The following is a 16308-nucleotide window of genomic DNA, read 5'->3' as shown; positions in this document are numbered from 1 at the left end:
ATAATAGATAGTAGCCGATTCTCAGACCTACTGAATATGTATATAAATTTGGTGAAAATCGGTAAAGCCGTTTCGGAGGAGTACGGTAACTAACATTGTGACATGAGAATTTTATACATAAGATGTAGTCGTATCACAACCAGACCCAGAAACAGACACCTAAATTCATCATTTAGATATCTGTCTGGCCGTGGATCGAACCCGGGACCCACTGCGCGTCAGACCGGTATGGTGACCGCTCCGCCACGCGGGTCGTCATATAACTAAATAGATATTTCATAGAATACATAGGTTACTATTTCGCAATCACTGAAGACTTCGCCATGTCAACTAGTGCACGCCAGCCGGAGGTCAGGTTACAAAATCAAGAGCACCATGTCCTATAAGGGCACGATCGTAATTCGCGATGTGTGTGCTACTCACGTTCTGTTGCATTACTCCACTATGTATGAATGAAGTAGTGCTTTGGATTTATGAAACAGCGTGGCGTTGGACATTGTCGTGATGTACGTAGAATTGTAGATATGTAGCAATGTGCTTTTTGTTTTTTTTTACCACGCTTTTATTAGCTTGGGTTGTATGTATGTTAATTAATTTAAAATTTTAAACAATGATGAAGAACCGATGACAATACACGATTTTAATAATTTCATCCCATTCTCCTTATCAGGATCGTCAGGAATCAGGATTAATGATTTTCCTTGAGCGATTTTAGCGTGGTTTTTAGTTTTAAAACTATAATTATTTATTTTTCACTTGTTTAGGTTTACGTCCGTATATTTCGTATATGGCGTAAGGAATATTTTTGTTCTATATTCGAAAGCAATCTTATAAGAATAGAATAATAGGAATATAGATCATAGCAGTTGTTTTTTGACGCTAGGATAATAATATATTTTGCAAATTTTTCGATAAAATAATTAAGTTGTAAATTGTATTAAAACCAATTAGAGTTCCATTAATTAGTATAAAAACTGTATGTTTGTTCTGTATGTATGTTTTTTTATAAATCTTTATGAACTAAAAAATGCAGTTTTTAAAAATAAGTTACTCGTTCACTCTATCATTCATGACGTCACAACTTGCTTTGGTAAAATAATACCAATGTAATAAGATTCTTATTCGTTTCTTTTCTTAGTACCATATCAAAGAATCTCTTTAACCGAACCCCAAAGACGTCACAGTTAACAAACAATAGTTATATCATTCATGGTATTACCACCACCTGCGTTTGCGAAGTGATAATAATCTGCGCGTGAGTGGCCGTGACCGCTGGCTTGAGGCTTGAGCACTTCTTACTTAAACAATAACGAAAATTGTATAAGAGTACCGAATCCTCGAACCGAATATCAAATAGCTAATAAAAGGAAATGAAATGTATTGATTTGTATAGACGAAGGGGAGACGTACAAACTTCGTCGTCGGTTACAATATTTTTTTCCTTATCTTACTACTGAATCGGATGCGACGTCAGGATCTTAAGCGTAAGATTAAGAACCGTAGGGAAAAATATTGAAAAGTATAAAAGTAATTCACTTAAAAAAATGAAACATAACTGAGAATAGAAAACAAAATAGATATCTATACTAATATTATAAAGAGGAAAACTTTGTTTGTTTGTTTGATTGTAATTAATAGGCTCAAAAACTACTGGACCGATTTTGAAAATTCTTTCACCATTCGAAAGCTACATTATCCACGAGTAACATAGGCTATATTTTAAATGAAATATATTTAATAAATAGATTTTGAGGCGGTACAAAGTTTGCCGGGTCAGCTACCTGAGATAGGTTACAGGTGCGTTGCCGCCCCTGAGGACTAATGCCAGACTCTTGTAAGTCCTCCCTTACCACACTCCCCAAATCAGAAAACAGCAGTCTTCAACATTGTTGTTATAAGACTTAAATAAGTGTGATACTGATTCCTCTGGCCAATAATGTAGGTAGTGATAGCCTAGTGGTTAAGAAACTCGGCCTCTCGATCGAGGGGTCCGAGGTTCAAACCCCAGGCACGCACCTCTGATTTTTCAAATTTATGTGCGTATTAAAAATTAATTATCACTTGCTAAACGGCGAAGGAAAACATCGTGAGGAAACCTGCATACCTGAGAGATTTATAAAAAAAAATCTCAAAGGTATGTGAAGTCTACCAATACGCACTTGGCCAGCGCGGTGGACTTTGGCCTAATCCTTCTCATTATGAGAGGAGACCCGTGCACAGCAGTGGGACGTTAATGGGTTGATGATGATTATGATAGTGATTCCTCTGGAGTCTAATGGCTAAGGATTTACTACCTTCCTACTTTGTGTAAATATTTTATATTTCATGTGCTATTATATAACGTCGATACATATATTATATGCTCTGACAATGAGAACAGGATTCAAACTTTATATTTAATTCCCATACACTTTGCCTAATCAAATAATATAAAAACATAATAAATGCAAATGAAATTATGTTTTATCTTTACTTTTCTTATAACACCAGTTTTATTTTAAATCGTAAAAGAACAATGAAATAAGATTAAATTGGATTATTTAATATAACTACTTATGGCAAACAATGGTATCATATACCTACTTATTTTTATAGTTTAATAATAGGGGTGTCGACCTGAAATCGGCACACTAAAAATCGATAATGTGGACCAAAAATATTTATCTTTTTAATCGATATTAGGCAATCTGTTGGAAATCAATCCCAGGTCCTGAAAAACCAGAACTTGAAAATCCACGTTCGTTTTTTTGTCTTTTTTTTATAATATAGGAGTAGCAGACGAGAAAGCAGTCCACCTGATGGTAAGTGGCTACTGCCGCCCATGGACATTTGTAATCAACCCCAGATAGGATTAGATATTCCTACCTGTGGTCGGCCGGCAGATGCACCGCTACCCTTGAGGACTAAGCTGGAACGCCTCGGAAAATTAGATTATTAGGCAGAAATAGGTGTGGCGGTGGTGGTGCTGGAGTCGAACCACAAAGGGTTCTACCACCTTCAAACCACCTTTGTCTGTTTTGATCACGTAAAAGCTTGCTACTTGTGTGTATTGATATTTTATTTTATTTCGTCCACGTTCTGGACGACCTTCTTTCACAAATATACCCAGAGCAATAATAAGATCAATGAGAATATGTTTTTTTAGAGATTGATTCTCTAGCCTTCAATATTTTATCCTACTGGGAATGTTACTATTTTTTAATATATGAATATGTCTTCGTCCACACCATGCAGCTCAAACGGCTTAACGGATTTGAATTGTGGGGGTGACATAGGCCATAATTTTAAACAGTTTTCATTTCTTTTTATACTAATTTAGTAGCTGTCGAACAATTGTGGAGCAAATGCTTTTAATTCGATTCTATTTAAAAATTGATCTTTTTCTCTAAGAATTCCCATCCCTAGTATACTAAGGTAGTCGCTAAACAGCTTACATCATAGGAAGTAACAATGGGCGTTCTCACATTAATAAAAATTTAACGTGTTTGATACAATAATGTGTACGTGACTAAAACTTTGTTTTTCGAATTTATTCGTATATTCTGTTTCATCATCATCAACCCATTATTGTCCCGCTGCTGGGCACGGGTCCTTTCAGAATAAGAAGGATTAGGCATAGCCCACCGCGCTGGCCAAGTGCAAATTGGTAGATTTCACTTTACAAACATTTTTTTTAAATTTCTCAGATATGCAAGTTTCCTAACGATGTTTCCTTCGCCGTTTAAGCAAGTGATAATTAATTTGTAATACGCACATAACTTCAATAATCAGAGGTGAGTGCCTGGGAAGAGGTGGAGTCTCTTAACCACTACTAGGCTATCACTGCATATACATATATATACCTATTATGAGTATATAATTTACATATCCTCACGGTTCTGGAGCTCGAGTGAATTGCAAATGATACGCTAGGCAGAGTGCGTTATTGAAGGTGTGGAGAGGTAATATTTATGTGAGACCTACAAGAACTAAGATAATTAATATTAATATGTGATTCTAAGCTGCATCTTAGGGGTGGCAGCGCATCTAAAATAAATTTAAGTTTTATAAAAAAAATGTTTTAGGATGCGTTTATTTTTATTAATTTTTCGTCAATATTTTCGTAAAAAATGGGAAGACGCCAGTGCTAGTACAACGTAATAGAACTTAAACTTAGTCGGGGAAAGATTTTTTATATAATCCAAAAAGACAATGACAAATCTAAAAGCATTTTAGTTAGTAGTTACAAATTGAATGACAGGTTAATAACAATCATTTAAAATATATATATAAAGTCATACCAGTTTTTATTCCTATATTTTTCTTTGAACGTTAATACTATTACTTACTTTACTTTATCTTACTGTACTTTATGTAACTGAGAATCAAGTAAGCTAACCGTTTACTATTAACAAAGCAATCTACAAATGGAACAGCGCTTGCAAATCACAGATATTCCGAACGGCATACTATTAACCGTTGGAACTTTCGACCCATCATTTGGTGTGAAAATAATGAGGCACGACGGGAACCTTTCTGCTGGTTATCACCACAAGCCAGTCGTGATTGTAGCTGTAGCGACATTTCCTCGTACCCAGTGATGTATGGAGATCCGTGACCGTATCCGAAAGTAACGGATATCCGAAATAAGCATATCCGGAACCGAAACCGGAGCGGATGTTAAAAGTTGTTAACAATTATGATAAGGGCGGAGTTTAAATTAAAGACTCGTTAAAAATACGGCCGACACGGTTCAGTTATTTTAGAACTAAAATAAAGTCATTACATATTATAAAACAACTAGCTGACCCGGCAAACGTTATGTTCCCATATAAATAAAAAAATGTTAAGGGTGAACAACCCTTATCCCTCGGGGTATGAAAAATAGACAGTAGTCGATTCTCAGACCTACTGAATATGCATATGAAATTTGGTGAAAATCGGTAAAGACGTTTCGGAGGAGTATGGTACTCGTAACTATCGTTGTGAACTTGTGACACGAGAATTTTATATATAAGACATAGATTAGTAAAGATACTTCGCCGCCTTGAAATTGAATGAAGCCACATATGGCTTATTTTAGTAAGTTCTTTTTTTGAATCCTTGACAAATAAAAACATTTTTAGAGAAAATTTACGAATAAATAACTAATTTACGTAATAATTTCGTAATTTACGTAATAAATAAATAATTATTTCAAATATTTTAGGGAAATTTTAGCACGGAGACGTGGCAAAACTTTTTTACGCAACTATTTCAATTCTCAAAACTGGGTACATTTTCTTGTTAGGCGTGAGTAATCTTTACTAATCTATGATATAAGATGTAATTGTCAAATGTTTAACAACTACTTTATACAACAATTTTTTAAACATCAAGAATCCCTACCCGAAATTATCGAATAATACGAAATATTTTCACATGCGTAACCGTATTCGAAACCGATATAATATTTCTATGAAATCCGCATCTTTACCCAGATCCGTATCCATTACATCCCTACTAACATATTCGTTAATTGCGATTTATGTTCGCTCATTGAAGACGTAATGCTTCATACAGTTACTTAATTTCAAATTCATTGCTTAGTGATAGTAGATATATTATTGCAATTGACATTCTTATTACTGTTTTATGTAATAGTAGCAAGCGTGCAATCCTTGTTGTTCTTGACGTTAAGTGATCATTACTGCCAATGGATATTCTAGCAATCTTAAGCAATTTGAATATCGTATTAGTGTCATCATCATCATTATCATCAACAACCCATTACTGTCCCACTGCTGGGCACGGGTCTCCTCTCATAATGAGAAGGATTAGGCCATAGTCCACCCCGCTAGCCAAGTGCGTATTGGTAGACTTCACATATCTTTGAGATTTTTTTTTTATAAATATCTCAGGTTTCCTCACGATGTTTTCCTTCACCGTTTAGCAAGTGATAATAAGTTTCTAATACGCACATAACTTCGGAAAATCAGAGGTGCGTGCCTGGGATTTGAACCTTGGACCCCTCGATAGAGAGACCGAGTTTCTTAACCACTAGGCTATCACTGGGTATTGGTATATTGTGATTTAATTGAAAGGAAACATGACTTTCTTATTATAACTCTAGTTCATACCATGAATTCTGCTGATATAAGATAGAAAGTCGTACCAGAGTAGTCAAATTAATATATCATCAATCATAAACATAATGGTCTTTAAGTAAAGTTCATCATTGTATTTTTTACGATAAATTTAAAATGGTGAAATTTTATGAACGATGTACATGAATTTTATTTTTGACTTAACATATTTAAATAGACCTGAAAAACATTACAGTTACAAATATACTGTTAATACTATACTGATAATCAAGCTTTCAATAAACATTTAGCATATAGGCTGTTGGGAAATAAGAATGCAAACGTACAGTGTAAAAGACATCAACGCGTTCCTAGAGTACTTTTATCAAAAGTGATTGAACAATGTTTTCATCAATTATCATCATCATTCATCAATCATTCAAATTCAATATAAATATTACATATTATTGTAGTAATAGGGTACCACCACTAGGGTTGGAAATCAACTTCTGAAATGGGTTGTTGTTTAAAACCTATGATTTTTCAAAATTACGTGTGTTAAGAAATTAATTCCTACTTGCTATAACGTTAAAGGAAAACTTTGTGAAGAAATCTACGTGCCTGATTTTTTTAATATTTAAGAGAGGTGTAAAGCCTCCCAATTAGGTCCACGCTGTGAATTATGGCCTGAACCCCTTTCAGTCTGAGAAGACACTCCTGCACGATAATGGAACAATAGATAATAGGTTGACGACGATGTATTAGCGAATAGAAATATTGTTAGTTTAAAATATCCTGTAGTTTTTAATTACTAAAAATAATTCAATACTAATATTTATTTATTTTTTATAACATCTTATCCAATAAACCATAAGGTATAGAATAAAATGTCCCGGAAAGCCTTACATTGTAACATTAATTAACAACTTTGAAATGTACTAATTAGACGGTGTAAATGTTTTTTCTAGTTCGCGTATCAAGTTGTTATAATTTTTACACAAACATGCGGATGCTAAATTCTAATTCTAGTTATTTAATTACCGGGCGTTCATACGAGAGTCATAAAAAAATAAAAAAATGTATATAAATCAAATGTGTACCGGATCTTACAATTTTTGGATCCTGACTGTATATTAAATATTATTTTTATATTCATGTTAATTGGTCGTTTTGTAATATAGAAGTAGCAGCCGAGCATGCGGTCCACGTAAGTGGCTACTGCCGTCCATGGACAACTGTACACAACCCTAAGTAAGATAATATCCTATCGTCCACATACATCCCGCTACCCCTCAGGACTACGCTGGAAGGCCCCGGAAAATTATCTCTACCCACACCGTTCAAACCAGAACACAGTAGTGCTTACAACTGCTATTATTAGGCAGAAATAGGGAAAACGGTGATAAAGAGTTCTACCACCTTCATGATCTTCTGGTTGCCGGCTTAGTTAGCTATAGGCCCACCATCTTACTGCTCAGGAGTGCCAATGCATCTGTGATTGGCGTCACTTAGAGCCAATTGGGGCTATACGTTGGTTACTGATATCCTAGAGTGGCAGTGAACACTTAGTATTTAGTGGACTCTGTGCCTGCTTGCTACTTCAGTTTTATAAGAAAAGTGATCTTTATCATCCATGGTAATTTGTGAACAACTCCAAATAGAATTAAAGTTGAAGATTAGATACAGATGTGTTGCTATTCCAGAGGATTAAGTTAGAATGCCTCGTGTCACTTTGTTTGTCTTACTACTCATAATAAGTTAAGAAACTGATTAATTGAGTATTTTTTAACTCCGTTCTTATTATAATAAACCGGTGTCGCATATTTTCAATAAATTTAACGATATAACATTAGATTTAACGATTGGCAATAAAGGACACAAAATTAATTAAGTTTACATGAATATAGGACATTTAATAAGATTCCAATCAGGATTATATACTTGCTAATTAACTAAAATTTATTATTTATGAGTATTAGAACTTATTGACAACCATAACGAGTAAATGCCTATGACATTTAAGATAATACCCTCTTTAAAAGAGAGGGACAGCATTTATTATTTTCATTAACACATGCGTAATTCTGTATGATAAATTTCGCATCGTCTCTACATTTCCTTAAATTGTGTAACTATAGTCAATGCCTAGTTTACGACTCTAACACCACCAAATTTGTCTGAATTTGAATAACAAATAACAACAGACATGTTATTTTAAACTCCAAGCGAAATATTTGTGTAGCCTAGTGTTTAAAATAACATTGTAGTCGTACGAGCTTTTGCGTAAACAAAGCTTTGGCAAAATTTGGCAAGATAAGGTGTCAAACTTACTTTAGTTCACAAACAAAACACACACACGCGGTAAAACTCAATTAACTTCAACTAAAACTCAGTAAAATCGTAAACGTCAGGAACAGATCTCACATAGTCGAATTTGATAACGGCGGGTTTACGAACATTCATCACTGCGTGCGCGAGACCGCGTGCAGTCAGCCCGCGTGCCCGATACTCACTAACCCGTCAGCTGGCCGGCCGGTCGTGTGCTAATCGCGCCAACACACTCCGCATAATCGAGTGAGAGGAAGTGTAAAGAGATGATAATACCATTTGTTTTTGGATTTTTTCACAGTTTTTTACGCGTTAGTTGCATTTGTAAATTAATATATGTATATGCAATATATGGGGGCATGGTAGTGCCCCCCCAAGTCTTACAAAAAAAAGCGGCATGGCTGTACCATTCTTTTCTCCAAGCAATACGTATTGTCCACTTGATATTCATTGGTAATCTATAGACCTTATTGCTTAGAGGAAAAAATTATATAATAAAATTATATATGTGTACACAGAATGAAAACTATTTTTGTAACTTAAGAATGTGTGAATAAGCTCTTCCACAGGTTTTAGTGGTAGAGGTCCTACCGCATATTTTGAATTATATAGAATTGTTTTTTTTTTATACGAATCACCCGATTGCAACAAGAGAATTAATAAAAAGTGTCGCGATTTTTTATACATATTTTTTCTATAGCAGTCTTTTGATTTTAACCATGCCAAAATTTAATAATAAAAATGCTGAATCAAATTCTAGCAGCAAACCATTACGTAAAATAACACACTAAAATTTTCCTTGACATACAACATCCACTCCTATCGCGCTCGCACCTGACATAACCGAAGCAACCTACTTACAAGGCAAAGAAAGCAATACTTTAGACATATTGTCCTCAACACCATCGTATCACTTACACTTACGACACGTGCTGTATGTGAAAGAGATGGAAGATGTCTCCATGATGGTGTGATGTTTATATGAATCCTTCGTGATTCATTAACAGTAAAGTGTTGTGTTTTAATTTAAAGGGCGTGGTATGGGTATGGCAGATATAGTAGGAGTTTAACTAGGGGATCCACTAACGCCCGTTATTATTAAACATTAAACAATCATTATTGTTATTATTAAACAATCTAATGTTTACTTACCAAAGATAGAAATTTGATAATGTCTTGTAGTGATCGTAGTTAGTATTCAATCTGTAATTAATATTATTGAGTTGCCTATCAAGCATCGAAATTTGTCAATTTCTCCATATTAGAAATATCGATCTTTAGTAGGCGAAATATTACCTACAATGATTATTATTTATTAATAACGGCAGTTAAAGAAGCAGTGGTTAAGAAACTCGGCCTTTTGATCGAGGGTTCCGAAGTTCAAATCCCAGGCATGCACCTCTCTCTGAATTTTCAAAGTTATGTGCGTATTAGAAATTAATTATCATTTGCTTAAACAGTAAAAGAAAACATCGTGAAGAAAACTGCATACCTGAGAAACCTTAAAAATTTTTTTTCAAAGGTATGTGAAGTCCACCAATACGCACTTGGCCAGCGCGGCGAACTATGGCCTAATCCTTGTCATTCTGAGAGGAGACCCGTTCCCAGCAGTGGGACAGTGATGTGTTGATGATGATGATGATGAACGGGACTTAGTAATTATAAGTAACAACTATCTACAATCTTATTTGAGGTCTATTAAGGAGGTTCATGAGCGGCAGTGACATTTTAATATCAAATGGTCTGCAACCGGTTTGGTAATACAGTTGCACAAAACAGTTAAGAGAAATGTAAATGTTGGCAATCGATAAATCATTCATTCGATGCTCGAATTTTTCGAAATTCATTCTCATAAACCACTCGTCATTTTCATTACTAAAGCCAAATAAAGACTTAATAATTTAAACATAGAGTTGATCATTTGATGAACTCTTAAATTTCAGTTTCTTAAAAATATTTGGACATACGTAAAGCATACTGATAGATTGTGTAAATTAACCTCTCACCCTAATATATATACAAATATTTCTAAATATTTATTCTTTGCAGTAGTTAGAGGTCATAGGTGACTATATGCCGCGAGGAAATAACTTAATTTTTTTTATATAACATTGGAGTAGACAAGCATGCAGTCCACCTGATGTTAAGTGACTAATGTCCATGTACGAGTACATCTGTAATCAACCCCAGATAGGATAAGATTTCTTCCTGTGGTTATCCACGGATACGCCCTACCCCTGAGGGCTTAGTAGGAACGCCTCGGAAATGTATGTCTTTCTTATCACACTCTTTAATCCAGAACACAGCAGCACTTAACACTGCTGATATTAGGTAGAAATGGGTATGGCGGTGGTGCCGCTGGAGTCGAACCACAAAGGGTTCTACCGCCTTCAAGAATACATCTAAAGCTGGCTAAACCAGGTCTATTTCCAAGAACGTATGCGTTCTAATTATATACACCGGCTTAACTCCGGGCCGACCCAATTTTAAATAGAATAAATGTTTTGTTTTACGCAAAATACTTGAGTATTTGGTAAGTTCCTCTCAAGTTGATTTTTGCGTTTCGCGGTAGCTAAAAGCCATAATTTGCCAGATGCAGTGGCAGAGACTAACTGCATCAGCCAGAATAAACACAATTAAAATATTTTGAATAAATTCGTCTCAAAAACGATTTAATTGTGATTAAAATTTACATTGTTACGTTGTTTTTTTAAATGAAATTTAAATAGCAAAAAAAAAATTTTAACAAAAAAATAAAACCGACTTCTATGTCACTACAAAGTAAAAAATAATTGAAATAAATGTTGGTTTAGTACATATTTCTGAAGTCGGCGCTCAATATATTTAGTTTGATAACAGCGTAAACAGCGTGTCCAATATGAGCGCCGACTTCAGAAATATGTACTAAACCAACATTTATTTCAATTATTTTTTACTTTGTAGTGACATAGAAGTCGGTTTTATTTTTTTGTTAAAATTTTTTTTTTCACCCTTTTTAGTGATGATATGCTAACGTTTGTATTAATATTATGTAAAATTGTATAAAGGCGATCATGAATAAAGGTAAGGTCTGAATTCATACGGATTGGACCCACCCGCTCGCAGGGCGCTGCCGCGCCCTTCTCGCTTAGTTTTATATTGACTTATATGTTCCAACCTAACCTAACCAATTCAATACAAAACACTATAGGCGAGGCTTTATGAGATACTAATTATTGGCTAGGTTAGGTAGGAACAGATAAGTAAATAAATCAAACTAGGTGGTAAAACTCTGCGAGTGAACTGGTCCAATTTACATTAATTCAATAGTTAAGAAAAGAAAAAGGAGTTGAAGGTCAAATTTTTCATCATATGCCTCTGTCTAGCAACTTCATTACAACAAATGTATATTCTATATACTTTACATGGAAGGCACGTCTGCATCATCAGGATTGAAGAATTGAAGGTCATATCTTCCATCATATGTCTCTACTCAAAGACCTCATCATATATTCGTAAGCTCCAAATGCCTAACTTGTATGATTGAGGCAGGAGGCACTTCTGCATTATCAGAGTTGAAGAGTAGAAGGTCAAATTTTCCATCATATATCTCTACCTATCAACCTTATTGAATATTCATAAGCATCAAATGGCTAACTTGTATGGTTGAGGCAGGAGGCACCTCTGCATTATCAGAGTTGAAGAGTAGAAGGTCAAATTTTCCACCATATATCTCAACTTATCGATTTTATTTAATATCCATAAGTTCCAAATGCCTAACTTGTATGGTTGAGGCAGGAGGCACTTCTGCATTACCAGGTTTGAAGAGTTGAAGGTCAAATTTTCCATCATATCATGTTAACCTAGATACTCAATGTTCATTTTAAGTTTCATGAGAATTGAGTGGGCAGAAGGTAAGTTGTCATAAAATATGTAAAAAGCAGGGGTAGTGATGATGAGTTCCACCCCATAACTTAAATTCTAATCATCAGAGCATACTTATGTAAAGGTAGGAAAGTACCACGACAAAACTCTGTTTCATATGAAAAAAATAAAATTGAAATTGGTTAAGAAATACTCGACTTATTCAAATTTATATGAAATCGGGTTTTTCCAATTTTCCGAGAAAACTGGCGGAAATTTTCAAATTTCCTCGAAATGGGACCCCCTGTGAAACTAGCCGCATATAATGGTGTATGAATCATATCGATCGGTCGCGGCATCGCGAAAAAATCGCCGAACAAACATAAAAAAAAAAAAAAAATATATATATATACGGTCGAATTGAGTAACCTCCTCCTTTTTCGAAGTCGGTTAAAAACACAGTCCATCTCATGGTACTTAGATGCTACCTAAAGTGCATTTACCTGACTGCGGAGGTTAATGCCTTACGAACTTTAGAAAATACAAAAACGCATCGTAGGGTCACGGTGTTTGGGACCCCGTATTAGAGTGGCCTAACCGACCGACTAAAAAATCACATCCTCTCTCTCTACCTACGATACACCCCGTGAGATTACCGTTAAGAATTAATTTATGGGGGAAGTGCTATTTCGACCTACGGCTTGGCTACTAGAATAACGAAACTGCTACAACATAAGAATGGTAGGACCCTTTGTAGTTCGATTCAAGAAGCACTAACGGCCCACCTACTTCTGGCTAATAACTAAGTGTTAAACACTGTTGCATTCTAGTTTGAGGGATGTGGTAATGGAGACACTCTTATCCGAGGGGTTCTAACTTAGTCTCTATTTGCCACTTCCTACCAGATGGACTGCACTGCATATTATTAAAAAAATATTTTTTTAACTTCCATTTTACATTAATGTTGCATGAATAATAAGTGATGCGTATCATTTATTATTCATGCAACATTGCTCTATGGTTTCGATTTTTATATTCTTAGTTCTAATAAAATCTTCTATAAAAGGAGTTTAAATTACTTTCCCTTTTTATTCAGATTGCAGACGGATCTAACGCGACTTGAATTATAAATATCATCTTTGCAACAGTCTTGTTAAAGTTTGTTTCCATTGGATTCAATTTACCTAAGCACACGATACTCATTTTGACGGTAGATTCTATTGTCAGGCAAGTGGGGATTAAACTTTAACATTCATACATTGTACCCACAGAAAGATTTATCAATATTTCCTTAAATAACGTTGGATTTATAGGTCGGTACTGTCCAACGGGAAATGAGCCGAATGAAGCAAGATTTCTTTATGTTTATCTTTTTTTTTTATAAAATAGGAGTAGCAGACGAGCATACAGTCCACCTGATGGTAGGTGGCTACTGCCGCCCATGGACATCTGTAATCAACCCCAGATAGGATTAGATATTCCCACCTGATGTCGGTCACAGATGCGCCGCTACTCCTGAGGACTAAGCTGGAACGCCTCGGAAAAGTATGTCTTCCTTACCACACCCTTCAAACCAGAACACAGCAGCGCTTAACACTGTTGTTATTAGGTAGAAATAGGTGTGGCGGTGGTGCCGCCGGAGTCGAACCACAAAGGGTTCTACCACCTTCAAGATGACAGTCCTAGGGCGTTTCCTAACTTTGGTTATATCATTTGATTTAGCGATTTTTTTTTATAACATAGGAGTAGCATGGTAAGTGGCTACTACCGCTCATGGACATATGGTATCAACCTCAGACAGGATTAGATATTCCTAACTGAGGTCGGCCACAGATGCGCCGCTATCCCTGATGACTAAGCTGGAACACCTCGTATGAGGTACGGAAAAGTATGTGTCCCTTACCACGCCCTTCAAACCAGAACACAGCAGCGCTTAAAGCTGCTATTATGAGTAAGAAATAGTTATGGCCATCGTGCCACCGGAGTCGAACCACAAAGGGTTCTACCACTTATATCGTTATGTCCTATGATTTTTATAATATTATAGAAGATACACAAAAATTAAATTCCAAATAAAAAAATAAATTTTAATTATTATAAAAACAAAGAACTCAATTGTTAAACATTATTAACTCAAGAATACAAACCCAGATCCCTAATAAAATCCCTCAAGCGAGCTATAGGGCATGCCAAAGAATTAGACATAGACATGCTCGAAAAACATTAGTCACCGCAGTCGGGTAAAAATAGTCACTAAAATTATACCTACGTGTTATCGTATCTGAACATATATGACAATGGAACCAGAATCTAGACAGAACAAGATTCGCCATTGCGCAAGCGCCGCGTGGGAATACGCTCGCTCACGTTCCTAGACTCGTCTGTATGCAAAAACTGGACGACTCCGGAACTGCTTCCGTATTTATTTACTGTTATATATTTACTAAACAATAATGTCAGTTTTGTTAAGTCTACTATTATTTACCCATTTTTATGAAATATAAGAGTAGAAGGCGAGCATGTCGTCCACCTGATAGTATGTAGCTACTGTTACCCATAGACATCTGTAATCAATCCCAGATAAGGTTAAATACCAACCTGAGGTCGGCTATAGATACGCCGCTATAACTGAGGGCGAAGCTGGAACGCCTCGGAGAAGCGCCTCCCTTAAAGCCACACATTTTGAACCAGAACACAGTAGCGCTTAACACTAATTAGCAGCAGTCGAACCGCACCACCACCGCAACAGAAGGTTCTACCAACATAAATACTTAAGATTTAAGAAATTTCAAATACTTACAGTTTCGAGACTTCTCATAAGTTGGTGGTTAAATCCCAGATTTCATTCCTTTTAGACCTTAATAGACAGGGTGTAAAACGAGCTTGTTTTTCTTCATTAAAAATACTTTACTTAAATACTTAAACTGCAGTTTTATAGCATTACAATAATGCATAGAAACAATTTTTGTGAAATAAAAAATTAAAGCGGGTAGATTGAAAGAATAAGAATAGGTAATCCTACTATATTTTTATAACTCTTGAATGAGACTTCAATCTAGGAGTTCAATTGACCGAAGTGAAGACAATAATCGGAAATTCAAAAATGGCGTAGAAAATCGTCAAGTAATTAGGAAGTTCTTTATTGTCTGCTGTTATTGGACAAAAACTTGATCCGTGGCTCCGACGGTATTGTCGCCTCGATTGTCATTTTAATTAATTAAGCAAACACCTACATTTATGTTATTTTGTTATAGGATATGCTTGAGTGAATTTTATTATTCTTATGAACTTCTGGGGAGCATACAGACTAGTGATTTGGCTGCGTTGGCAACACTTACATACCTGCTTCCGCTATATAACAGCCATGCTATGGCGATGCCTCACCTCGTTGTAACTTAAACCGGTGCAGAAGCATTTGTATGGCTTTATTTTGTTCTTTCATAGTTTCTGTTTGTGCCGCAGCGGCAAAATCGCCACTTGTCGTCGACAACCGGCAATATACAATGACTGTTGGCGATTGTCATCAGTGACCACAATACCGCTACCTTATTAACAACTGCCTCTGATCTTTGGCGACGGTCGCCACCACCGGCCGTTACTAGTATATTAGAGACATTATAAGGAACAAATACTGGAAAATAATGATAAATGACAGTGAGAATAAGGCTCATAAGAAAATATGAAATGCCCAATGATTTCATTACTATGTTTTCTCCATGCAACCCAGGAAGTGAACATGGGTCTACATTCAATTAAATGTTAAAAGGGACTCTTAATGCTGCTGTTAGAATAACTTTTAAATAAAACAAAAATTCAAGGAATCATTTATTTATTTACCTCAATACAATAAGTCACATAAACAATAAATAAATTTATGTTAAGACACGACTAATCTAACACATAGATAGATTAAAATATTTTGTTATAATTCATATTATCTGCAGTCATGTCAGAAAATATTCCCAAAAAGTATTCCTAACAATTCCTGAACAATATGTATTATAACAAATTTAAGATCAGATCTTTTTTGCATATTTTTGTGACAATCTAGAACTTTATTATTATATAGATTTTAATGAAATGCCGACATATA

At 35.3% G+C, this 16308-nt stretch overlaps 1 protein-coding gene across 3 annotated transcripts in view; it reads right to left on the bottom strand.

Moving 5' to 3' along the window:
- Window positions 1-15137, bottom strand: part of spz5 (spatzle 5 Toll-1 receptor) — a 53185-nt gene extending 38048 nt beyond the window's left edge. For 2 of the 3 annotated variants that reach the window (XM_073084692.1, XM_073084694.1), the window contains exon 1: window positions 15016-15137. In XM_073084692.1, coding sequence (XP_072940793.1) covers window positions 15016-15033 — 18 coding nt within the window. In that variant the 5' untranslated portion in view covers window positions 15034-15137. Of the gene's footprint in view, window positions 1-8375; window positions 8583-15015 lie in introns of those variants that run through there. The other variant, XM_073084693.1, reaches the window with a different exon arrangement.
- Between the last annotated feature and the right edge of the window lie 1171 nt (window positions 15138-16308).

The sequence above is a fragment of the Epargyreus clarus genome, unplaced genomic scaffold (genome assembly GCF_041222505.1).
Source record: "Epargyreus clarus isolate Ecla_fem2 unplaced genomic scaffold, WU_Ecla_fem_2.2 ptg000021l, whole genome shotgun sequence".
Taxonomy (NCBI): domain Eukaryota; kingdom Metazoa; phylum Arthropoda; class Insecta; order Lepidoptera; family Hesperiidae; genus Epargyreus; species Epargyreus clarus.
Note: the sequence above shows the minus strand (reverse complement) of the source record. Positions and strands in the feature narration are given on the sequence as shown.